This window comes from Mustela nigripes, chromosome 5, assembly GCF_022355385.1.
Source record: "Mustela nigripes isolate SB6536 chromosome 5, MUSNIG.SB6536, whole genome shotgun sequence".
Taxonomy (NCBI): Eukaryota; Metazoa; Chordata; class Mammalia; order Carnivora; family Mustelidae; genus Mustela; species Mustela nigripes.
Genome location: NC_081561.1, coordinates 95,782,659 through 95,809,619, shown reverse-complemented (window position 1 = coordinate 95,809,619; position 26,961 = coordinate 95,782,659). Strand labels below are relative to the sequence as shown.

The following is a 26,961-nucleotide window of genomic DNA, read 5'->3' as shown; positions in this document are numbered from 1 at the left end:
TGCGTGGGAAAAATAGGAAGAACAAGGGTCAGTACAGACTTCTGCACGGCAAAGCTTAAAGGCACAAAACTCAGGGACAGAGCAGGGAAGTCACAAACCACAAGCGTATGTCAGGATCCCAGCAGGGCTGGGTTAGGAGGCCAGGGGATTTGAGTTTGCTAATTGTTATCCCTCATCAACCACCTAACGAGACCAGGAATCCAGCAAGTTCTCTACGAGCCAGACTCCCTGATAGAGGACACCACAAACCTTCTACAGTCCTAACCTCTCCAGCTTACTGTTTTTACCCCATTTTACAAATGAGGAAACTCAGAGTCAAGGAACTTGCCCCAGACCAGCTGCTTTGAATTACTCTCTTCCCACACCCCCGCTCCTAATACCCTCAGCCGACAAAGCCGACACCCCCGAGAGTCCTGGCGTGAAGAGCACTTGTTACGTGTATAACATTTATAATTCTCTCTCCCCACCCACCTTTGGTTGGTCATTTAAGGAGCCTTTCCCCTTGAGTTGTTCCTCTCCCTTCTCCAGACCCTTCTTCAGAAGTGCTGTTTTCTCCAAAAGTCATCATCCCCTCTCTTGTGCGCCTGCTATACACCTCTGCTCCTGAACAAACATGCCCCTTGGCCCGCCCCATTTGCAGGTCTGTCTCTAACAGCACCCTACAGGTTGCAACTTGGTCTGACTCCTTAAATCGCCTCTAGACACTCGGCAAAAGGCTGATTTTGACGCCAGCTGCAAGCACATATAATGATAAAGCAAACATACTCATTGAGCTTTGCCCACTCAGAGAACTGCGCAGACTCTCCACGGACCCTCCGGCTTTGAGCTTGGGCTTGTCCATGTGTTCACCATCCGGCTGTGAAGGTGGAGGGGAGCCAGGCATGCCGTCGAGGCCCGAGTCCTGGAATGGGTTTCAACACAATTAAGTTGCGTCAGGGAGCATGGACGTCATCTCACAATGTGAGGCAACTAACCCTCTGCTAAGGCAATCACAGCCATTTTTATAACCATATTTGATTCCATACCCGATATTCTCTTTTTTAATCTATACCCTCGCTTCAGTTGAGAGTTGTGGCTCACATAACTCAGTCATTTTTCATGCTCAGATAGATTCTCCTGAAATCCCTAAGAAAAATCTACCTCTGAGAACATTTCATTAAAGGCTTAGAGACTTCTAGCGTCAACTCTAGGCTAGTGATAAAGCAACGGTTTGAATGCAGATCAAGTACAGTCTACCTGTAATGTAGTATCTGAAAGTGCCATCAGAAAATATTTAATCTATCAGAAATGCTTACACCTAAAAAAGAAAAGAAAAAGGCCAGATTCTTTTTTTGTTTACATGAATTCTTGAAATTAGCTAATAGAATGCCAATTGGGAATACAAATAGAGCAAAAATACTTTTTTTTTTTTTTTTTGGTAATAAAATTTCTCTGTGTCATCATTTGGTTTTTGCTGCTTTTACTTCCATTGTGTATTGTTAGTACAAAGCTGTGAGGCCCCTTTTGAGTCAGGATGCTGACAGTTGTGACTCAGCAATACTTTTCACGTTTGGGGAGGTTACGTAGCATTGGCCTGGCAGCCGGTCACTTGCACATACAAGTGCAGCACGCTTGTGTGCCTGATGGTGCTACAGGGACAGACAATAGCACACTTCACAAAGTCTGCAGTCCGCATGGTTTACTTGCCAAAACAGACCACTTTCTGGCATATTCCACAGGCACGTGAGCACAAAACCATCTCAACGAAACCTGTTATTTACATAGTGCCGAATCATCAGAAGGGCTCTAACGCAATTCTGCGGGTCCTGCAAACATTTAAGGACAACAGTAATGGCAGCCTCTGATCTACAACACTTCTTTTTTCCTTAAAGTGAACTCTAAGCCCAACACGGGGCCTGAACTCACGACCCTGAGATCAGGAGTCCCATTCTCTACATACAGAGTCAACCAGGTTCGGGACAGGGAGAAAATAACCCCCAAAACAACTATAAATGAGCTGCCGTCACCGAGAAGTAACGGAAGTTACCAAGTACGAATTCCCACACATATTCTCATTTCTCTTCCTGAATCAGCAAAGGAAGTCACCTGTCCCAGTTATCTTTTTTTAACGCTTCTGAAAACAGCACACATTTTGAAAAAGAGCAGACATCTCTAATAAAGTATGTTCTCAAACACTTTGACTAACTTATTCATCATGTATTTACTGATCAGCTACAAGAACGAGTGCTGTTCTAGGTGCCGGGCATACAGTAGGAGCAGAGCAAAGATCTTTACCAAAATGGCTATGTTTCTACTAAAATGCTGAACAGAAAACCAAAACCTTGGCAACAATAGTTTTCTCTCTCCAAAAAGGGTTAGGCTGATCGTTTATTCCTTTCTCCCCCGACTTACGTGAAATGACTGCTTTAAAAATGAGAACAAAGCCTACAAGCCTGCTACAGAGTAAAATTATAGAAAACGGCTCAAAATGACATTAAAGTTCTATGCTCCTGATCTGTAAAGCAGAAACCCAACTAAGAATAGAAGTGTACAAGAGCTTTTAGTGGATGTTTCAATTCACTGGAGAAGCAAACTAAACGAAGTGCTGGAGTTTCATGGTGCTGTGCTTTCTGGGACCAGCATGCCATCTGCCTCAGGAGTGCACAGTTTGCCCAGCATGGTCGCTGCTCCCAAGCCCACAGGGACAAAAGGAAAAATATTCATGGACAGAAGACATACAGGAGGCAGCCTAGACTTCCCCTGGAGGTCTAACAAGCCAGAATTTCTCAGCCTGAGCACTGTCAGCATGCCGGATGGATCACTATTGTGGGGAGCTGGTGTAAAATGTCTCTCACTGGATCAAACATCCCCATGTCTCTCCACTGGATGCTGGCAGCAGCCCCCCCCCCCCCCCCCCCCCCGGCTGTGACCCTCCAAAACACCCCCCCCTTCTCTGGGGGGTGGGGGGGGAACCCCCCCCCCCCCCCCCCCCCCGTGAGAACCACTGTAATATGCTGAAGACACCCTGTGGGCTTTTTCTAAATCCCAGTGCAGGCCACTGGCTAGCTGCTGCTAGTGATGCCGGCAGGCAGATGCCTGGATGTTAGCTTACTACTTCCTCCAGAGGGCAGCAGCTGCGCAAAAATGTCTGCTTTCCCTCTATTTGGTAGATAAAGCAGCATTGCCTACTTATGTAGATGTAGACAAACATCTCACACACAGATACTTCAACACACTACAAAGTAAATGCTATAAAGGTGCAAATGGCCAAAATTACCTCAAGGCCCAGCTCTCCACAAATAAATGCCTTTATTCCCTCTACCCACACAGGAATTTGTCCTATTACTCCTGCTGAAGGAAGACAACCGGAGGGGGTCTATGCTGTGCTACCTTTCTGGCCACAGAGAGGCCCAGTTAGTGACAACGCCCCTGCAGAAACCACCACGGTGGGCAGCCCTGCAGCCACAAGACTTGTGGAGTCAACCCGCTCGGAGCTTTGAGAGCAACTTCTGCTATACCTTTTTTAAAAAAGTCTGCTAAGGAAACTTGAGTGTCTTTTTTAGCTTTGATTCGGGTAACACCCATTTTGTAGCAAGGAATATTTCCACAAATAAAACTCTTTGCATCAAGTGTTAAGTGCTTATGGCACTAAGAATAACCGTTTCTTTACATGCCTTCTTCTTGTGTGTCCATAGAAGACAGGGCCCAAATCGTGGATTCCCAGCACTGAGCATGAACCACTCTAAGTGACTGAATCTTTTGAATAAATTATTGAATAAATGTCTAACAGACCTAAGCATGGTCCTAGAGCCTGGTTAACACCAATGCATTGTGTTTAGCACGTATTGGATCTCAGACTGATCGTCCTCGGCTCGGCTCTTGGCTCAGGAGTTACATACCTGTTCAGAGACTGAGCTGCTATATTTTTTAGACATCCTCTTCCTCATTGTCTCTTTCACTGATTTCACCTTTTTCCCAAGAGAGATGCGGGAGGCAGTGGGTGATTTGATAACTTCCTTGTACACAAAATCTCCTTCTTTACTCTGCAAAGCAAAGTGTTTTAAGTACCTTTAACCACAGACAAATGATGCCCAGAAACAGTTTTTATTATTCAAACCATTAATGTTCTACCTCTCAGAAAAATATTGGCATCCCCCAAGGTTCTTGAAATGCCCTCCTGTGTTAACTCAGTGCTATGTTATTTGTCTGTTTGATTGAAAATTAAAAGCTACTCACTAAGGGGCTTTTGCCCTTTGTTTAAAGTGGGACGTGAGTCACTTATTTTTTTTAACCTTAGTGTATTCTTCTCTGATGATGCTTTTCCTCATCATTTTAGATATCCAAAGGGACTGCATTTCAACTGAGAAAGAGTGGTTATATTCACATAATCCTGGCAGGGGGGAAGAAGAGGAGGGTATTACAGAATCACCCCAGGAAAGTGAAAAGAACAAAATGGCAAATCTCAGTCACCAGAAGTGCAATGGCTGATTGGACTTAATCACTCTAGAGCTCTGTGTAGTCAAGTGCTAAGAGGATGTACATTTCCTTCTCTGAACAAGTTAGACTTGTGGTCACTTCTCATTCTATTTTGGCATTAAAAAACCAAAACCAAACAAAACAAACAACTTTCCTCCGAGGAGGAAAAAAGAAATCACACTTCCTCTCTCTTTTTTTTTTTTTTTTAAGAGTGGCTATGTAAAATTACTGGTTTATGAATCAATAAAATTTGATATCCAAATAAAATATTGTTATTCTTCCAGGAAATTCTCAAAACACTTTGAAAATCACAGATGGGTATTTTAGCTGACACATGACATAAAAACAAATATAAAGCATGGAATTTTAATTTTCATAGTTTCTGACAAAATGCATAAGGGGAAAATAAAATGGTAGGTAAAATTCACCTACATCCTTGGAGCCTCACAAAGGAAACCTCAGGGAAATAGAATACATACACTGCAGGGGTAGCCTGTCCCTACGGTTACCCAGAAGCAGGTTTGAGGCCTCTAGAACCTTGGCTCTGGAGAGTCTGATCTGCTCTAGGCCCAAGGAGACTGGGTTCATTCCAGGGCACCCCTGATCAGAAAGACTTAGACTCCTACAAGGCACTTGGCCTGTGGTGAGACTGGTGTCTCAGAAATGCTGGCAGACTCTCACCCCCATCACAGGGCTCTATCCTGGCACACAACCTGTACGTACTGGTCGTGTGTACTTGCAACTAGTGTGAATGAAGGGCATGTGTGCTCAACTGGGTAGGACCACAGTAGCCAAATTTAACACTGGATTTACGACTTGAGAAGAATGCAGAGGCATTACAGGCATGGATGCAGTCACTGTTTATTCCCCATGAAACAGCTGAGCATCTCTAAGATGCGTACAACAGGGCTTCTTTTCAAACACGATGTAGGATCACCGATGTTACCCACTATTGTTTCTCAGAGACACTAAATAGGAAACTATGTCAGCCACATGGCTTGAATCCAAACCTTTTCTGCTTCTCCTCTGACGTACACTCACCATTGGGTCAGAATTGTTGCTGCCAATGTGTAGAGAACGGTTCGTCAAGTCAAATCCTCCAAAACTGCAGGTTCTCTGTGGAAAGGAGCATGGAGGGCAGGAATAATCCAGTTATGTTTACGTCAGCTGACAGTGCACCAACCCAACCCATTTCCCATTTGCAGGTCAATCACTGAATCACAAATATGTTACAGGATGAAAGTAGGAAACAAGAAATGATGAGAAAAAAAAATACATGATTCATGTTTAAAGGAAATTTCCCTCACGTTGTCCTTCCAGAGGCCACTGGAACTGGACTTAGCCCCAGAGGTCTAGAATCCCCTTAACATGCAAAAACCAACTGGTTTAAAAACAACAACAACAACAACAACAACAACAACAACAACAAAACCACCCATGTGTTAAGTGCTCTAAGATTCCCGGTCGCTTAGCAACAGAAGCCTCCCCCCACCCCCTGTCCCCGGTATTGGCTGCACACAGTAGTGATACGGGGGAATATGTATTAGGGGACCCATGTGCTCCATGTGGTCTTGGAAACCCAGGCCTGAAATCCTATATTGCTCAGCCACTGACAGCAGGCTTTTCTAAGACTCTTGTTTTGTTTTGTTTTAAATCGCTGAGAAGGGGAAAAAAGGTTATGTTTATAGTAGTCCAATCAGGCCAAGAGGATTACTCACTCACTGCTTCCTTGACCTAGCCAAAAATGCTGCTAACTTTCCCATCTAACTGCCCAGCTTAACTAATTATGACCCTTTCACTCAGAGTGTGTGAAGACACCACATTTGCCCAGAAAGAAAAGGTTGATTCAGTGACCATTGCTGACCACACTCTTTAATTCCAATAGGAAGGACACCGTGTTATAAAGGATGAAAACCTTCTTGCCCTCTAGTTGATTTCAATCTTTATGGAATTGCTTATTTTTAAGCAACTATATATTTCAGAACTTGCTTTGAATTCTGTTGTTCTTCCAGTGAAAGCTACTCGATGGCCACACCCACCCCCACCCCCAAAAATCTGTAAGACAGACTCAAAGCACATTGGTTTTTGTTACAGCTGATTTACTTTTTAAGCAAATGGTAATAAAAGCTGAATAGCAGCTCTGGGTGCTAATATTTTATATTACTCGTTTCTCAAAGAAATCTAGTTAACAGCTGTTTGATGGAAGAAATGAACAGAAAAGCACAATGTAGACTATAAACATTGCCTGTTTAGAATAAATACACTTGAGATATATAGTAACTGAGTGAAGAAAGCAGAAAGGTCCAGGAAGAAAAATGCCACGGTTTCTGGAATCTCGTCGATGGTCCTGGTCCTGCCGCTTCCTGGCTACGTGACAGGCAAAGGACTTCAAGCAGACTCTCGAACCTCTGCTTCGCCCCAGAGGAGCAGACCTGCTGTGTGAATGCTGGGCTTCCACTTCCCACGGCTGCCGTGAGGATTTGGGAGTCTGTCCCGGCAGTTAGCATACTCTGGTTTAGGCTCAGTCATGTTCTAAATATGCAAACAAAGGACTGAAGCTCAGTTCAGGGCCTCACATTCTAGGAGCTTCTATTCCTAGGAATAGACCAAGAAGTGAGAGCTGCCAGGCATGGCAGTCAGGGGCCAGGAGACACAGAAGGTGGCAGGGGACATCCGGGATAACCCAACTCAGGAGGCCACACGACTGTCCTTCTCCTTCACCAAAGCTGCCATTGCTGTTGTAAGTTATCTACCTTGGACACAATTCTAATTTTATATAATGTATCAATGGGCAATCTGATGTCCCTTATAGTAACCTGACTGTATTCTATTCTATAAAAAAAGACCGCTTAATTCCCAAACACTCACGAAATCCACCAACTTGGCAAGCAAGGTTATGGCCACCACTCAAGGCTGATTTTTAACGTTTACCTTCCCTTTCTAGTTTCTAATTCCAAATAGATTTTTGCATTTCTGCAAAAGCAGTGATTTTCTCCTAGTTCCTTTCCCGTGACTCAGGGCTTCACAGATACAGTATGGCGCCCAGATGCCTCATCATTTTATGGCTTCTGCATTTCCCTTTCAGTTCCATCATTGACTGCAACACTGGAGCCCAGCATGTACTTTCTGATGCATATGAAATAACTCAGAAAGAATTCATGTGGAAACTTTACTGCAGTAAATTGGAAGCTCATTTGTGTCTTCGTATGCCAGCTGTAGGCATTTATTCCTAAAATAAAAAGCTCAGAGTGACGAGTGGACTGGGTTTCTTAGCTACCAACTCTAACCTCTCCCAGTGATAAGCAAAGGTGTCTGCAACAGACTCTTCATCAGTGGAGGAGGGACAAAGAATCTAACAATAAATGTCGCTTGAACGAATCTCCAGCTTTTTCTGTAATACCAAGTCATTCTCGAAACAGCACTCCTTCAATGGAGAACACAGACTGTGGAGAGGGTCGTAAAAGAAAGTAAACCAGTCTTTGCCTTTGGCAATCTACATTAACTGAAACCTAAGTGAGGTGTTTGGTTTTAAGTTCCTCCATCTCCTACACAGCTAACAATAAGAAAATTTGGGAGAGATGCTTGTGGATGAGGAGAGCCAGTTGATGGAATGGTCATGCAGTTGGAAACATGTTTTGGGTGGGCATGGGGGCGTTGAACTTGAAAAATGGACAAAATTCTAAAGTATCATGCATGCCTGTTCCCCCAAACAAAAACTGAATGACCAAATAAAAAGCAAGACAGGTGACCATTTCCAGTGAATGTACAGCATTATCATTTCCCTGAGGTTTCATCAAGCAAATATGGCATTTTTGGAAGGACAAAAGGATCAGGTTTAAAGAGTAAGGGAAACTGTGCACTTTCAGATAAAGGGGAGGTGATATGACAAGAAGGATGGGCAGACTGTTCACGGAAACCAAACAAGGAAGTTAATCCCATTAAACCAAACCAAACAGCCCCCCAAAATTCTGTTGTGAAAAGGCTTATTTCCCTTTACATTCTCTGAATGATTGGAAAATTAAATTTTGTCTCTCTGATTGTGCAGTTATACTTAGATTGAAGTGGTATGTGCAGATTTCTAGTTCAGCACTGAACACCTACGTCAGCAAGTACTAGAGCTGTCCAGTACTACCTCGGGCTCATAGCACCTTACAAATATCCAGCTTTGGGTGACATCTGCGATGGAGTTTACACAGTGCCACTGTATTTATAAGGCAGGAAAAGCGCTTGAAAAGAAACTTGCCCCAGGTCCATACTCAAGGTCAGTGAAGAATTAATCACTGGCCCACAATTACATTAGCACAAATCTTAGAAATATAACTTTGAGAAAGTCTTATAGAAGTTACATTATTAGCCTGGCAATAAAGATGAGGGACGTGTGAGGAATTCAAGGTACTCCAGGTGGAAAAATTCTCCGTAGGACATGATTTAAGTTCATGGGGGTGAGTAACCAGTTAACAGAGAAGAGGTGGCTCTTATCTATCAAAGTCATGTGCAGAAGAACTAGGCAGAGCCCCTCTCAGGTTAATAAATTATGCCAAGATTGGTTCGCCACAGCATTTATCTGTGGGTCAGAACTGAAGAAGTGAGAAAGAGAACTCTGTTGTACAACAAACACAGAACCAACCACAAACTATTGCCATGACATACAGAAAGAACCAGAAGGGAAGTTGTCACAGTTTTAAAGTGTTAGAAGATCTGAATGAATGAAAAGAGACAGAAAATAAGCTCCAACAAGAAAGTCAACACATCTGGGAACATCTGGAAAACCTCAAGGCTAGGATGGACCTATGGATTGTTTTAGAACAAGGAAGGTTGCTTTAGGGATGGCATGGACCAATCGGTCTCCATTTCCACAAGAAGAACTCAACTGAATGAACAGAAGTTACAGCAGTTGTCTGGGTAATGAGAAGGAACCCCAGGGAAGTCCGCATGGGAGGTTGTGCTACAGTTTGTTCTGTCAGACCCTTCCAGGGAACGCAGCCAGCAGTTCCAGTGGATTGACCAGGGCACTAGGAGACCTGGGGGGTGGGCAGGAAGGCCACAGCTCTCCTCATTCTGTGCCATTTTATATGGGTTCCTGCACAAGCTAAACGTTGGGTGGGGAACTTCAGGGGGAAAATGCTTATATTCTCAAGTTCAACCTAAGTCATGCCCTAAAAAGCAATCTTACGAGGTCTCTAATAATTCAGTTAAAACTGGACAACATTTCTGAATGTGGGTCCTTCATTCCTCGCTGTGTACAGAAGAATCCATGGGGCAGTGGAAGATATTTCTAAATGCTCACCCCTCTGTTTAAGTAGATAGACCATCAAATAGCTTTAAGCAAAACAGAAGAGCTCTAATATTTTTTCCCCCTCTACATCAAAGAACTTTCTGGTTGGTGCTACTAATAAAAGAAATGTACTTGACAATGTTTTCGAACCACCAAATCGGTGATTGTGCTGATGACAATCTTTCCGTGAGCTGGATTCTATTGTTTCAATTAACTGAATGAATAAACGTGTCTTCTCAGGGCAAAACATCCTTCTGTTTTGCATCAGCTTCTTTGAGGTCAAGTGATGGGATGGCTGAGAATCAAGACAGCCGCTCCTAGCGGAGGCCAAACCCCTGCCCTGTGCTCTGCAAGCCCTTCCCTGGATTGGCCTCAGTGTTTAATTCAATCAGAAATCAAACAGCTTCAACCGGCAAGAGGACAGATGGGAAAGAAGCCACTGCCAAACGAAGGCGGGCTTAGAAAGCGAGGTGATGGCAGAATGGAGCCTGGAGTCATGAAGTAGGGAGCAGAAGAGCGGGGAGGGCACCAGGCCCCACGGAGGAGAGGCCATAATGCTTGACTGCACCTCACAGAAATGACAAGGCCGTCCCGGCGACCACCTCGGGACTCACAGACTTCTGGTGGATTCTCAAGAGAACCCTTTTAGTGCAGCGGTCCACCGTGGCGGCCCACTTCCTCTTTGTCTCCTCGTCCTCCTCCAGCAAGCAGCGCCTCAGGTCCTGCCTCTCGGCCTTGCTCAGGGTCCTGTCTGAGGCCGGCCGCACTAGCTGGGTCAGGTTCAGGTGGCTGTACAGGCTCCGCTCCACCACGTAGGTGATATTGAACTCGCTGACCGCGGGACGCCCGCGCGCCCGCCTGCTGGGGGCGCCGCAGCCCCCACCCCCTTTGGGTTTCTGCCGGAGCAGCTGCAGCTCGCACGTGCTGCTGTGGACTCCTCTCCTGGAGGGACGCTGGCAGAGAAGAGCTCGGGAACACGAATAATTAGTATCCGTTTTCTTCAAGCGGATCTGCTTGCGGACACTCTGAACCTCCTCCAGGGACACCAGAAGGTGGTGCCGGCGCCGGTGGCTGTCACAGAGGTGGACGCCGTCGGTACTTACCCCGTGGCTCAGGGACCCGAGCCCTTTCTTCATCTCCCCCTCCGTCAGGGAGCGGGAAACCTTCTGGGCCTTTTCTTCTTCGGGATAGGAGAAGAACGTCCCCATCTTCTTCGGGGGCTTAATCAGGCCCCGACTCTCTCCTTTGCTGAAGGTTTTGACCAGCTTCCGGCCAGCCCCCCAGGTATCCAGGCTGCTGGACGATGGAGACGTGGTGAGAGAGTCGGACTCATCTTCTGGAGGCTTCTCAGGAGAGCCGTCAAAGAAAAATGGCTTCTTGTGCACTCCGGAGTAAAGGGCGGACCGTTCATCCAGGCCCGGGGAGTTCTCAAACACGTGCTCCTCCCCGCCTGGAGGGAAAGCAACAGGGAGAGAGGGTCATGGTCTCTTGGAAATACACCTCCACATTCTCTCACCCAGATTTTCCTTTCCTTACAGCCCCTGCCCTACAAAGAATAAACAAATCCTCACCAACGCCGCAGCGACCCCCTACCTGGATCGCCTACCCTCTTCGTAAACCCAGCTCCCGCTCAAATAAATGCATGTAAAAAATAAGCAAACTGTGCAAATGTAGGGTTTCACATAAGCTTAATGGTAAAAGGTACTGGGTGTGTTTCCTTCTCCTTTAAATATCTTTGTAGAACAAACACCTTAAGAAACCTACTCAAAATGCCACTTGGAAAAACCAAGTCAGTCATGATCACCGCACTCCTTAGCCCTGAGAATTTAAAGATAATTACCCTCCTCCTCCCCCTCCAAATTGGATAACCCTCCCTCAGTTGGGAAGCACAGTTCTTAGAAGCTAGGACTCAGACTCCTTCCCCAATCTGAAGGGCTGTTGAGTCGGTTTGGTTTCTTACAGAAAAACGCCACGTAGCTGACAGTGATTTTTTTTTTTTATTGCCACTGAGGTCCTTAAATCACCAAGGCAGTCTGGGTGCAAAGACACCAGACAGGGTCACAGCATGCAAATGTAACTGATGAATGGTACCCAGGTGACAAGCCAGGCACAAAAAGTTAGGGGCCCGGGTAATTCCAGCCAGACACGGCCATCAGCTCGCCTGCTGGAGGCAGGAAGGGCATGTGAGGGCCCGGCCACGCAGGCAACTGCAGCAGGCGGTCCGCTTTGTTTCAAGGTTCCAGCTCTTGAGCCCTCCCTGGAGCAAGGTACTGAGCCAGGCCCTCCAGAGCCCAGTGGAAAGGTTTGGACTCACTGGCAGGAAAACAGAGTTCTTTCCTGCGTGTGTTATGTGAACAGATGTGAAAAAGAAGTAGGTCAAACTGTGGGTGTAGTGATCCTGACTGGCTGTGTCCCTTTAATTATAAGGAAACTTTTGCACACTGCAGCTTTCCACCAGCTGAACTATGAAAAGGAAAAAATAAAAAGTTCCTTGGAACAGAGAGATGGCCCTAAACACACCAGCTGGGGGGGGGGGGAGGGTGGCTGTGCAAGGGTAGATGTCAGAGCAAGCTGCTCACTGCAGAGAGGGGAAGGGCAGAGGACTGGCAGCAGTCCTTTCAAATTCTAAAGGCTTCCTATTTTTCCAAATGGTGGGAGTTATTATTGCAAATGTCACGAAAATCAGAACTGTGGTTATGAAATATAACCCAAGGTTGATTCTGATGTCATGGAGATGGTGGTGGGGGTGGGGTTCAAGACCATCTCCAGTCCGGAGCTCTCCATCATCTGCCGCACAACTGTATTCCCTGGAGGATTAGTCCTGGATCTGTCACGAGAGTTTAAAAGTCTAGGGTTCTGAGGAGATGTGCACAAAAATTGGCAAAGTCTCCTGCTCTTTCCTCAGGACACCTGACGTACAAGGTATGGAGGCCAAGTGTCCTTTCGCTGTGAGAAGTAAACATGGCAATCTCTTCTAGATCAAATCTACCCTCTACTCTTGGGAAAAAGAGATGGGGCCAAGATGAGAGGCAATGCCTGGGGGCAGAGGCAGCCCACCCCAGACTCCTCTACAAATGTGTCCAGACCACAGACCATGACTTTCCACTGAGCCCAGGTGTCCACGGAGGTGTGCAAGGCCCTCATCTACCCACAGTCTGATGGGGTGTCGGGGAATTCAGGTGGGTCTGCTGGCCATTTTAACAACCTGTTACCTAACAGTGGTCTGGAGACGTTCTGGACTCTTTAGGGCTGGCATCCAAGCTTCGAAGACTTCCATGACAGGTGTGAGTCTGGAACCAACTGGTATGCATCTGTCCGTCCCTATAGCTCTGCTTCCTAGTTCTGAAAAGTCTGCACTTGGTAAGAACTTTGGAGGGAAAGGTGGCCAGTTCTTCCCCAGTGGCTGCGTCAGCCTGTGTGCTGAGGGCAGGCCTTGCCTGGTGGAGCCTATTCTGCCTGGGTTGGCCCTGAGGCCTGAAATCCCAGCCTGGACTTGATTCCTTGGGTTTAGAGCACTGCTGCTCCCATTCTGGCACCTCCCAAGCACAACCATCCTTTGGAAGAATGGCAGTCAACACGCAAGGCCCCATTGTCATTCACATCATGACCTTTATCTAGCCTCCTCACTAAGATCAGAATGCGGAAGGCAATGGGGCTAGGGTATGGGGTGACTTAATGCCAAGGACACAGATCCATGCCCCAATTCCAGCTCTGACTCTGCCACTCACCATCTCCATGATCTTGGGCAATAATTTTATCTTTCTGAGTCTGTTTCCTCACCTGTAAAAATGTCTGCCTATTCTAGAAATACATACTTCAAGGCTACTGAAGAGAATAAAATTAAATGAAAAGAAATATATGAAGGCACTTTATAAGCTAAAAAGCACTGTACAAAAGCTAATGATCCATTCCTGGGTCACATATAAGCTGGGCCAATGAGGGAAGAGGGTAGCTAGGTATAGGCTTTAGGGAACACACACACACACACACACACACACAATAAAGGGCAGCTGAAGGGCACTGACCTGGCCTATGGTTCGCTATTGTCTAGGGTCATCCATGCCCTGGACAAGGACTTGACAATCAGTCACAAGGGTGAGACTAAGTGAGTGATTGTATCTCTCCTGGTTCTTGTAGGACTCCAGAGCTGAGGGGTAAGGAAGGGGTGGGAGCAGAGGGAAGCCCACGCTGCCTGGACTTAATTCTGGGCCTTCTGCCAGCCGTCCAGTGACCCTGATGATTTAACCTCCTGGGGTGTCTGTTCCCTCCTCTGTGAAATGAGCATGGTACCGATGCCCAGCTCGGGTGGCTGTTGAGGATGACATATTAAAAGGAACATAAAACCTAAAGTGTGCAGAAGAGTGGCGGGCAGTCAGGATGCCCTTGGCAAAGGCGGATCATCATTCTGACAACTTGGTATTGGCACAGACATGTAGGAAGAGAAAGGCTCAACTCTCTGAAGGTCCTGGGGCAGTGAGGCAGGGCTTATTAGGAATGTGACTCCTTCCTGCTTTGCAGAAGCAACAGCCAAGTACCTGTTCTTCTGCCAATGAGGAACCTAAGAGAGAATGCCACTCCACAGGATCTGGACGACGGTTCTAGTTTATGGTCTAGCCATGGCAGCCCTAAGCAGATGGCCCAAGTGGCACACACACCTGACACCTTTCCTGGCAAAGCCGACAAGCCCAGCCAGTGGCAGCCTGGTGCCCCGACTCGTCAGACATCAGAGGTTAGAGGGGACTTAAGCGCATTTCCTCCCTCATCCGCCGGTGGCACCTCGTTTATAACCACATGAAATACAGTTCAGGACCAGAGGTCCACGTAGTTATTACTTTTACCCTACAGCTACCCCCTGGGTCTATTTTTCCCTTTTGTCAACTATGTCTCTCAGAGACAGCAGGAAAGGTAGGAAAACTGCATGTACGGGCAGCTGGGGACAGGTCCGGAGGACCCCACACATCACTCCTATGTCCTCATTGATAGGGAAGACCCACCAATTCATTTGCTGTATTTGAGATTTACTTTTGGCAATGGGGTGCCCAAGGCTGAATGATGGCAATTCTCTATGGTTCTCCTTACTATGACCAACAGACACTATGTGTGCGATTTCATTTAGAGCGGCTGTTGATAGGAAATCAGGTGATATTCTGTACTGTGGAAACCACGACTGTCAAGCAGGGGTTAAAACAGCCAAATGTAAATCAGCACTGCACCCAAAGGCAAGCAGAATTAGCATGCAGGAAGACACCCCATGAAACCTGGAATTCGACACAACTCTGTGAAATTGCCCATAAGCACCTCTCCCTCAGGGCCCCTCCTCCCTTCTTTTCCTTTCTCACCTCCACGCTCCCCTAGTAATCCCCTCACCTCCAATATTTCTCTAGAGGATTTAAGCTGATACATAATTACAGCAAACAAATTTTAAAAGCAGCAATAAAAACAGCAGGAAACCCTCACCTAAATCAAGGGAAATCCCAGTTCTCTCCACGCCTTGGTTTTATTTATGTATGACAAAAAGGCCTCTCAATGGTCATTTTCAAATCTACATGTTAAATTTCTGAAATTCCTCAAAATGTAGATATGACATTTTAACAAGTCACATGCTTTTAAGAAATAAGGTCTATTCTTTCCAGTACTTTCTTTTTCCAGTTCCCTCCAAACAAGAAATCTTCTTTTATTTTATCCTTTTGGGGGAATCTTACAAGACGCTGCAAATGCACACTGTTCACAATGGGAGTGACGAATACGGGTGAGACTCAAACTGTCCTAATCACACTTCAAAGGTTAACTCTCCACTCCAATAAATCCACGCTCGTGCCTCTCCTGACATTACTGCTTCATCTGAGGAGCTGCTCAGCCAGCAATAAAGCTCTTATGTCCCACTTAAAACGGAAGGTCCTTAGAGCCCCATCTGAACCCAGTCTTGAGACTCTCTACAGGAAGAACAAATCATCCCTCGGAGATGTGAAAGGATATAAAGTGCCTCGATTGTTGGATGTTTGTTTGAGATGGATGAATGTCAAATCTGGAATCAACTCAATGGGCAAGAACCGTCATCCTTCGGCCACACAGGCTGCTGCTGGGAAGAACTTACAAAGTTGATGTACAGGGGTGTACACTCAACATTAAAGCTGTACCACACCTTGCGAAGACCTCCTTGTCCCACACCGGCCGTTTCCCATCGCCGTGACATGAACAGTACTAAGCCTCCCCAGCTGCCGGACGCCAGGATCTGGAACGTGCTGAGCCACGCCCTGCTTGCACGCAGACCTGAGGTGCTCTCTGCAGCCTCAGCCAGATCGCAATCCAGCTTCCACTTGAGATCAGATTCTACTGAGGAGCTGACCCCGCCTGACTTAATTTGGAGCAAGCAGGGAGGGCAGAGCGTGCCTTTTTTTTTTTTTTTTTTTACCTTCTGTGCTGGGCTTTCTCATTTCTTCCACTCTGATCAGTTTCTTTCTCACTCTGCGAGTGGAGTTGACCAGCTTATGTAACCTCTTAAACTTCACCGACTCCTCGGTCTCCTCATCCGATTGTTCTCTTGACTGGCAAAGAAACAAAGGAGAAGTTCATCAGATCACTGCCTCAGAGCCCTCTGCGCTGGTGGCCCATGGCGGGAGGCAGCCTGGTCTCTCGTGCCAGCCTGAGCTCCAGCAGCAGTGCGGCTGTGTCTAGGGGGGACCCTCCAATTGCCCCCCCCACACACTTCAGGAAGCTGCCCGGGGCCTCATCCTTGGCCCCGGGGCGCCAGGACACACCCCGGGGCCCTGGACTGGCATAGGTCATGTCTGTCTCAGCAGCTGCCCAGGCCTCCTTTAGAAGAACTTGGAAAGGGCGCCCTCTGCCAGGCTGGCCTGGTCATTCCAGCCCCCCTGCTGTGCGCTTTGGGCCTGGCTCTCATCTGTCTGGCCCATCACGACTGCTTAATGTGGTCATCAGCTACTCCTCCTCCAAACTCAAGTTCTGTTGACTTGTTCCAGCCCCCCCCCCCCCAATCAAAAACAGCAGGGCAGGAAAAGGGAAGAGAGGCAAAAAGCCGCCTTCCGTGCCACTCGCCAGGCAGGCCTGCCACACCTCGGCCATGCCTTCCGCCTCTCCCGGCTCCTTCTGAGCGCTCACGAAGGGCGAGCCTGAGGACAGACCCCGCATTCCTCTGCGAGGGACAAGGGAAAAAGCTGACCTTTTCAGCCATACAGTACACTGCATATTCCCCAGCATCCCATTTCATTTTTGCAGCGATTCAAGTATGCTCAACCCAGCTGTTTTCCCTCAAGTATCAAACATTACAGAGAGAAAAAAAAATCTCTCCACAGCAGTGACCCCAGTGAAAACAATCCTTTCCTTGTGAACCAAATGAGGGTTTTGGTTCCAAGTCAGCTCGAGCATTCAATATGCAGCTTCCTCTGTTTTATCTGCTCAAAATGTGAAAAAGCAAAAGCAATCCAGGGCTCCAGGGGCCGTGCTGCCTGGGCTGGGGGCTCCGGGGTTCCCAGGAGCGCAGGGCTGGCGGGAGCGTGCGGCCTCCACGCACCCAGGGCAGACCGCCAGCCGCCCTAACCCATCCCACACGGCCTGGCAACACCCTTCCCTCCGTTTCCTCAAACCTAGTTCACAGAAATAGTAAGGGCAGAAATGCCTCCTATAAACAACACAAAGCAAAATAAAATCCACCCCTCTGAACAACGGGCTTAAGAGGAAGCTACTGCCACCCTCCCCCACCCCAGTACGCAGAAGAAATCGACAATAGAACAGGTACACGAGGATGAGCAGAGAACAGTGGTTCGAGGGTAAAGAAGGTGGAGATTCTATGCATTAAATGGTGCAGCATGTTGTGAGTCCACAAATATTTCTGTAGCACTGTGGCACTACGTAAGGCATAATACAACCCATTTCCTGGCCTCTGTTCTCACCCTGGAGCTTCCAGCATAGGGCCATTGTACTTTCTGACTGCAGGACTATAAGGAAACCATTCACCCACTGAAGAAAAATTATGATAACCCAGAAATGGCAAGTCATCTGGACAGGGGTGATTACTCTGGCTTCCCTTCCGTGAAGTATATTCAATTTTTCAAAAACTCCTTGATGAGATGTTGCATCTCCATTTCGGAATTAGAGTGAACTACTGCTTAGCTGGGCATACAGAAGAGAAATGGAACCACGTGCTGGCAATGAGGTTTAACCTGTTTGGTCTAAAACTTTACAATGTAAACAATTAAAATGAAACAGAAAGTACAGCTTCTGATACCTAATGGTATAGTTTGGTTTGAATTTCATTTTTATTTGGTTTAACTGTCAATATGTGATGAAAATGGTCAGAGCGGTCAACCAGAGCAACGAGAACTGGGAGAGGCCTCATTCTGGGTAATCAGCACCTGAGCAAAACCATAGTGCCTGGAATTACACAGAAACATCTAAAGTATTCTGCCTTCTTGATGGCTCTCAAAAGCTAAGCAATTCTAACAGAAGGAGAATCAACATTATAGGGGACAAACCTAGACAAACCTAGAATATGTATGTAACTGTCACATTAAAAAATTCTGAAGTAAAAATAAATAAATAAGAATTAAAGTCTGAAGTCAAATGAAAAACGCAGTGAGCACAGGTTGTTTATAATCAAGACACAGGAAGCTATACTAGAGAATGAGTATCAGTAGTGTGCGTATCTCGTACCTGGTCTGGGGGTTGTTACTGCTGCTGGCTGGGGGTGGGGAGGGGGCTGTGTGTGCCTGTGCATACCACAAAGACAAATCATATGTAGGAAACATGCCACCTGAGGGAACTTTTGAGGAAGAAATGAAGTAGTTAAACCGGTACAACAGAATTAAAAGCAAAGATCCCTTCCCCAAGTCCTACTTTCCTCTGTCCTGATTCACCATGGTGAAAAATAACATATTCCAGGTACTTGTTTAATTGCTTTCACATGTTCCATCTATTTTTGAGAAATAGGAGCTCTTTAGAACTTTGAACTAACTTCTTTTATTTTCTTAAAAAAATGAAGATTTTAGGGGTGTTTGCTACTGACAAGTCACAAATCATAGCAACCAGTAACTTTTCATTATCATGGTTTGGACACTAAACAAGGCAGATGGAGCACAATGTATAGGAAGAAAAATGTAAGAGAAAACCAAAGTCAATCAAGATATAACCTCCCTTGAATCAGCCTAGAAGTCACTGGAGTTAAACAGGTGTAGCCCAAGGTTACTTTTTATTGATAGAGAGGTGTTGACTTCTCACTTCCTTCTGAGTCCAGAGGAAAAGGAGTTGTCAAATATTTGCCTTTTAAAAAGTTCTCTCCAGCTGTTTTAACATAAAGACTCTGTAAAAGGCTTTCATTTCTTCTGAACTGGAAACTAAAGCTTAAATTCCTCATTTCATGTTACTCCTTTTAAATAAGCACACACCACTTTCCAAATACTGAAAATAACTTGTCATGCCTTGTTTTTATTTATTTATTTATTTGAGAGACAGAGACAGCAAGAGAGAACATGAGTGGGAAGGAGGGTGAGAAGCAGAATCCCCGTTAAGCAGGGAGCCCGACTCAGGGCTTGATCCCAGGACCCTGGGATCATGACCTGAGCTGAAGGCAGATGCTTAAATCACTGAGCCACCCAGGTGCCCCTTGTCATGTCTTTTTATTCAGAAATTACACCTGCAGAGATGACAGTGTAAGAATTTAAAAGTAACTATTTAATTAAGAAGAGCATGTGTGAGATCTTCACACCTGGAGGAACTTTGGTAAAAGATGAGGGAAATCTGCATTACATATAAAATGAATGGTTGATTCCAAGAAATAGGCTCCTAGAATTAAACAGAACTACTAGGAAACAGGTTTTAAATAAACTCAAGTGAAGAAATACCTATGTTTATGCACGTTGTAACAAGACACAGTATCTCCTCCTCTTCCTGTCCTGCCCCAGGTCAGAGGACTAAAGTAAACTTTAATTTGATCATCGTTTAAATGAGAAGGTGAAAACTAACTCATCTGCAGAAAACTCCCCACCTCTGAACTTGAGTCGTAAAAGGCCATTAACGTATTCCACTGAAGAATGTGGAAAAAAGTGGATTTACATTATGGTAAATAGAAACACTGGATTTTCAGCCTCTCTCTGGCAGATTTTTCCACCAGAAATCTCATATGGCTCAACTTTTAATTACTTTGGCTAATGCTATATGTAGTAATTCTGTGGTGAATGCTTAAGTGTTTCATTTCTGGTTTCCATGGCAACATGACATCAGATTGCAGACAGCTGGCTCCACAGTTTTAAACCATAACAAATTGACCAAGCCAAGGCACAAAACTATGGCCTCTTTAAAGAGATAGTACACCATTTGCCTGCCAGGGTGCTGAAGCAGGAACCTATGGGGCCCACTTGGCAGGCGAAGGAGGGTGGAGCCTGCTTCCTTCTCAGATTCTTTTGGAACATGTGCGTCCTTGACACATCTGCAATGTTCTAATAGGAAAGACATGGAGCCAGCGTGGAGAACTTTTCGTAACGCAGCTACACTGAGGATCATCAGGAAAAAGGAGCACAATTAATAGCATCTGTAGATAGCAAATGAAAAGCATCTCCTCACTCTCAAGCCTTTCACCGAAAGTCGGTAACAAATAGATACTTCACTGGACCCAGTTTTAAAAAAACAAAAAACAACAAAAAACATTTCTTGCAACTGTGACACGCTGTGACAAATGCTTTCCAAAAGCCACAGAGCACGGTCCTGCAGGCACAGGAGCACTGTTCCATAATAGAAGTTAAACTGAACTTGCAAAGAGCAACCAGAACCCTTTCGGGGACTGCTCTAGACCACGCTGGGCACAGGATAACGTACAACTTTGCCTTTTGCAGAAATACACTCAGCTTGCTTCCCCATCTCCAAACACTCAGCGCACTGTCCCAATTAACAGCCAGACTAAGTCCGTGTATGTGCCCTGCAGCCACACACATAACACCATGAGATATTCAAGTATTCCTGAACCTATCCTGAAACTGGAAACGAATTTGCTTATGAAATGCACACAACGGCTCCTGGTTAACCGGGTGCATAACCAGACACAGATGCTTCCACTTCCCAGATCCGTACTGCCAGTGGCATGAAGCTTAAGAGAAGGAAAGGAAGCCGATGGATCATGCAAGCCTGTCTGCAGTCAAGCCCTCCACACTGAAAGCCTCCACGGTTGACAGCTGAGCTCCAACCACGTACACTCAATCTCTTGAGAGTGGTTTCATTCTCGAAAAGAATATTCACTCCTCTCCCCCCAACGTTACATCTTCATCTTGGGTGAGCATGCTAGGAAAAGAGTGCTCAGGGTTACACAGCCGGGAAGGAGAGAAGGACCCATCGCCAAGAATGTGCATAGAAAAGAGGAAAGCCATCAGAGCCAGGAGCACCCGAAAAGCCTCTCCCTGCAGCGGCAGCAAGCGCATTTGCCCCCTCGCGGGGAACGCAGCCGGCGGACTTACCGGCTTCGGCATGGAGCAGGCGTGCGGGGGACGCGGAGCACCCCCGCCCCCTCCCCGCGGACAGCGGCTTCACTGTGGCTCCGTCAGCTCTGTAATCTCAGAGTGAGCGTGAGGCACTCCTCAAACATGTTCCTTTGGAGTTACATGATCGGACAGGCTCCACCAGCACAGATTAGTATCCGAAGGAGGGAAAAGGGAAGACACTGGATTCAATTAGCTGCTTTCTGCCTGCCGCCTGATTCCCGGCTTCCCTGCTAACTGCATAACTTGTAAGAAAGGCATAAGTCATCGGCTCTAAGCAAATCTCCTATTCACCACCAGGAAAAAAGGGAGTGTTGTACGTGGCAAACAATCCCTGTTTTCACTGACGAAGGCTCCCTGACCTCCCGCTGGCCTCCAGTTCCTTAATTACTGTCTATGGAATTCCAGAGAGAGAGAGAAAAAGAACGCGGGAATCTGAGCAAATCCGGGACAAGGACGAACCCTCACAAGTGACTGAACTTAAAAAAGGATCTCTCTCTCTCGCAGATATTCTTCCAAACACCCCCTGAAGGGAGTAGTCACAATTGAAAATAGACACCTTCCAATGGCTATTTTTGACACTGCTGAATTAAAACTTGCGATTTTGGTTTTCTCCTGAGTTGTCACTCCCCACTCTTTTTTTTTTTTTTTTTTTTTTTTTCTATTTAAACTACTCAAGTAAATGCAGGATACTGCCTGTCCAGTGATGCTTCTAAAACTGTCCTACCAAATTGTTTCAATGATCACCTCAGAGTGGCGGAGTTCTCTTACATTCTAGAAATGTGTGCACAGGGACTGGGTCACAAGATGATCATTTCACTTTCTCAGGGGTGTCTGGGGAGCCACGGGCACATGCTCTTACTGAAACAGAATGTCACCTAACAAGACAGGACTGAAAACCTGCATGAAGTCTCCAAGGCACGGGGTGCAAGTCCTGTCAGGATTTCAGGAGTAAAGTCACGCAGTCGGGTGAGTCACGTGTTCCCGCTGAGCGACCCGAGCTGCCCAGTCCTAGGTGCCTCTCTCCTCGTGTGGGCCTTTATTTATGTATGATGCAAAGTTGCCTCTCTTGGTAGGACACCAACACACACACACACACACACACACACACACACAATTTTTACCAGGCAGAGGTCCCAGGCTGTGCCACAGAGCACCAGAGCCCCATCCCCTTCTCCTAGGCCCTTCTGGCATCTCTCACTCTTCAGCAAGAACTGCATGAATTTCCCTCTCCCCCAATTTTCTTTCTTCCCCAGAAGTGTCTCCTGCTGCCCCTAACAGACTTTTTTCTATTATTTCTCTCCACAAGGGTGTGCTATACCTTCCCTTTGCTGCCTATTCTGCCAGTCCTCTCCCCTACACCTTCTCCGGTTTCATATACCCTCCCTTCCCCCCCCCCCCCCGCCTTCTGGGGGCCCACACGTGCCCCAAACAGCGGCAGGTGCTTTTCTGACATTAATCTTCCAACACCCCTATTTACTGCATGCTCATACTTTCTAGGCACCATGCTAGTATTGACACATTTAACCCAATTTCACAGATGGTAAATGGCAGACACAGAATGTGAAACTTCATGGTTTTGCTCCCAGATCCCCCAACCTGCACAGGCACTTTCTTCACCCAAGATCGCCAACCACAGTGGACGCGACGTTACTCTTAGAGTTCCTTAAAACTGTCATCAGAAGTCCTTGGTTGAATTTCCTGGTTACTTGATCCAAACGAAGAAAACCTATTATGCCCCAATGGGAGTCGGGTAAAAGGAAGAGGAAAGCCAAAAGTCTTTGGAGCTGGAACAACCTGGGTTTCAATTTCCAAGTCCTTTAGTGAATCACTTCACTTCTATGGGTCTTGGTAGTCCTCTATGCAAATTTCATCTGATAACATTAATCTTGAAGCAGTTGTTTTAAAAATTGTGTCTGTCCAGTCAAGTGGAACTCAGTAAGCGCGTATTACAGCTGTGGTCTATTACTGATGGGAATTCAAGCAAGACCTACTTTACTGCTTAGAAACTGCTGTTCTAGGTGTTGTGTACATAGCAAAGGCAAAGAAAAGATGTGAAAGCTAATGATAGGGCCAACATCTGAGGCTGGGTCTGAAGAGGTTATTTATTTTTTAAAGGGTTTATTTATTTATTTGACAGAGTGAGAGAGGGAGAGAGGGCACAAGTAGGGGGAGCAGCAGAGGCAGAGGGAGAAGCAGACTTCTGGCTGAGCAGGGAGCCAAACGCAGGACTCGATCCCAGGACCCTGAGATCATAACCCGAGCTGAAGGAAGAGGCTTAACTGACTGAGCCACTCAGGTGCCCCAAACAGATTGTTTAGATGCAGAGAAGATTGTGAGCAGAATTAGGAGCCAGAACTCTGGAATCTGGCACAGCCAAACTCAGGTCCCTTTTATGCCACTTGTGAACTGTGTGTGTCTTAATTTCTCTCATTTATAAAACAGGGCGTGATAAGACTCCCAGAACACTTGAGAAGGTAAAATGAGACCTTGAATTTGAGGCCTCAAGTCCGGTGGGCAATGGTGTCAGTGCGAGATGCACGAGAAGCCAGACACCGGCTGCCCCAGGTTCTGTGAGGAGTGTGGGGGAGAGACCCCTCCCTCCAAGCCCATCATTCCCAGGCTCATCTACGGTATCTGAGTAAACTGTGGGATACGTGAAGGACTAGGCTGGGCCAGGCCACCCCGGGAAGCCTCCTGGTGGAGGGCAGATGGAAACTGGGGAATACACTTTATGAAGAAGGGACATCGCTGGTCTTGTTCTCTGGGTAATGGGTTTGAACTTAACACACAAGAAGTGTGCAAATTTTTGGAGGACAGGTTTGAGCATCTGATGGCTACTCTAAGGAACTGTTGGTTAGGTCCTCAGAGTAAAGTCCAAATGCCTTATTGTGGAGCGTAGGACTCTGCATGGTTAGAGTCCTGTCCTGCTTTCTGGTTTCTGTGTGTGACTCTCTGCAGATACTGCGTGGAAAGGCCTCTCGGAGCATCCGGTTCTCATCCTTTGACTTCCTCAGAGTACCTTCAAATACTCTTCTCTCTCATTTGCCTGCACACCTTTGCACTGGTGGATTCCTTTTCTGGGAACATCTCTGCCCATCCTATCTACTCTTCTAGCTCCTACCCATCCTTCAACATTCAGTCTCTGTATCACATGCCCAAGAAATGGGCTGTGTGGTTGCAGGGCACACACAGTCATAGGACTCAACCCAGAATATGGTCATCTCTGCATGACTCCGTCCTTCACTAAACTTCATGAAGACAATGGGCACTGGGCTACTCGTTTCTGTAACTGTACTTCAATAATGTTTATTTCTGGTTATACGTGATATACTTTTAATTAGAAAATGTGGAAAATGCAGATACAGAAGAAGGAGAAAAAGAAATCACCTACACCCTCTCATACTCAGAAAAGATCAGTTGGTTAAGCGTCTGCCTTCGGCTCTAGTCATGACCTCAGGGTCCTGGGATCGAGTCCCGCATCAGGCTCCTTACTCATGGGGCGCCTGCTTCTCCCTTGGCCTGCTGCTCTTTTTGCTTGTGCTCTCTTTCTCTGACAAATAAAATCTTTAAAAAAATAGTTGTATTTTGGCTTATATCCCCTGCTTTTCTCTCTCTCTCTCTCTCACACACACACACACACACACACACATGTGCATGTGTGCACCCTCCCCACCAGACACCCTTAGGTTTGTTTCTATGTCTGTTTTGTGTTGTATTTACAAAAAAGGATGACTCTGTGATCTTAGGTCTTCCACCTCCCACACTCGCAGTCACTCTCCGGGTCCCCAGAGCCGGCCTCACGTGAACACACAGTACGTAGAAACAAGTGCCTACTGAGAGCCATGACCCTCTTTGAGCTCCATCACTGCCTCTAAAGTTTTCTCTCATAGAGAAACCTTGGAGCTCTCAATGGATACTGTTCAAACTGTTTTAAAAATCTGCTTTTTCTATTAATACGTTTTGAACATTTTCTCATGTCAACAAATGTCCAACAAATAAAATACAAAATAGTCATGATTCATTAGTATTCACAGAAGCAAGCCATGATTTTTTTAACGCCCTGAATCAATGGACATAGACATGTTTCCAATTTTGTAATATCATAAACAACACTCCAATGAAGAGTCTGTTGTAAAATTTCTAACACATCCAACACATTCTTTTTTAGAAAAAAAAAAAGACAGATTATGGAATTTTTGGGTGAAAAACACACATAGCTTTAAATCCTTTAAAATATATATTAATACTTTTCGCAAGAGAAACACTGTACACTATATTATTTTTAAACCTCATAAGTAGGATAAAAAGAGTGGTTCAGGCGTGCCTGGGTGGTTCAGTCAGTTAAGTGTCCACTTGATTTCGGCTCAGGTGGTGATCTCAGGGTCTTGAGATCAAGCCCCGGGTCCGGCTCCTCACTCAGCTGGGAATCTGCTTGAGATTCTCTCCCTCTCCCTCTGCTCTCCCCCAAACTTTTGTGTGCACGCTAAATAAATAAATACATAACATCTTAGACGCGGAGAAAAGAGTGCCCACTTCCTCACACAATGGCCAACACTGAGCATTACAATATTCTTTTACACTGAGACAATTAAAGTAGGACCTGGGTTTGCGATAAACAGGTATTTCCTGGTTGAAATCAATGGACGGACCCACTGATTCAAGGTGTAAGAAAGAGCAAGGAACCGGAATAGGAGTGAGCCTCCTCCAGCTGGGCCTGCAAAGGTTCTAATCTAGGTGCCTCGGGGCACAGGGAGCCCCCAGAGATTTGATAAGCACAAGCAGCCGTGTTAGATGCGAAAGAAGAACAAAGAGGCACAGACATTCAGAAGTGAGAGAACCTCACCTTTGGCTGGGGAAACTAAGGCATGCTGCATTAAGGGGAAGGGCACCTCCATGAGTGTGGGGGGCATTTCTGGGCTCCTTCAGGATGCCAAAAGGCCAGTGTTTAGATGGCCCTGAGGCTCACTTCTTTGTTCCCCTGACCTTAGATGCCTGCCTTTTTGGACAGGCAAAGAGAGATCCTGCTCAGGGGCTATTGCCGCCCTGCTAAGCAGCATGTGACACAAATCAGCAGCAACTTTCCGGCCCTCCTTCTCTCCAAGCTTGATTTCATCATCTCTCCAACATGCCTCATCAGCCTCCACTGGTCCAAAAGTGATGCCTTCAAGATCACTCCCTACCTCGGGGGCAGCACACTGGCTCTGGCTAGGGGACATTCCAGACCAGCACCGAGGACTGTCATCGGTGACCGGCTCATGGCAGGGGTCTTCCAGGTCCAGCCATCAGTTTAATGTGTTTTCGTTGTGTTTACGAAAAAAATTAGTCTCACTTGCCAAAGAAGTCAGAATTACATTTTGAAGTGTTTATGAGTTGTCAGAGTAACTACAGACAATATGAAACACATTGTGGGTTTTTTTTTTTTTTAATTTCACAAAGGAATCAGGGAAGGACTCATCTGTTTAGTAAGAAATATTTTGCTCATTAGCTGGTGACATCATTGCCCTCTGAAATTAGGAGATTTTTGTCAGCATATGGACAAAACGAAAAGATTCCATTCTTCTCCCAGAGGTGCAGTATAACACTGAAATAATCTCTCTGGCAGTTTCAAAATTAACTAGTTGTCTCCAGATTTGAAGAAAGAAGAGGAAGAAGAGAATATAATTATATGATACTTTTATTTGTAAAAAGTATGTGAGAATTTGAGGTAATAATACGGTCCCCCAGGGGCAAAGGCTTGTCAGCACTTAA

At 46.2% G+C, this 26,961-nt stretch overlaps 1 protein-coding gene across 5 annotated transcripts in view; it reads right to left on the bottom strand.

Moving 5' to 3' along the window:
- The window catches only part of SASH1 (SAM and SH3 domain containing 1), a 309,610-nt gene that overhangs the window by 23,704 nt on the left and 258,945 nt on the right, over nt 1-26,961 (bottom strand). For 2 of the 5 annotated variants that reach the window (XM_059400910.1, XM_059400909.1), the window contains exons 9-13: nt 16,143-16,275; nt 10,345-11,180; nt 5,497-5,571; nt 3,879-4,022; nt 766-901 (exon numbers count right to left, since the gene is read on the bottom strand). In XM_059400910.1, coding sequence (XP_059256893.1) covers nt 766-901; nt 3,879-4,022; nt 5,497-5,571; nt 10,345-11,180; nt 16,143-16,275 — 1,324 coding nt within the window. Of the gene's footprint in view, nt 1-765; nt 902-3,878; nt 4,023-5,496; nt 5,572-10,344; nt 11,181-16,142; nt 16,276-21,189; nt 22,455-26,961 lie in introns of those variants that run through there. The other 3 variants (XM_059400912.1, XM_059400913.1, XM_059400911.1) reach the window with 3 other exon arrangements.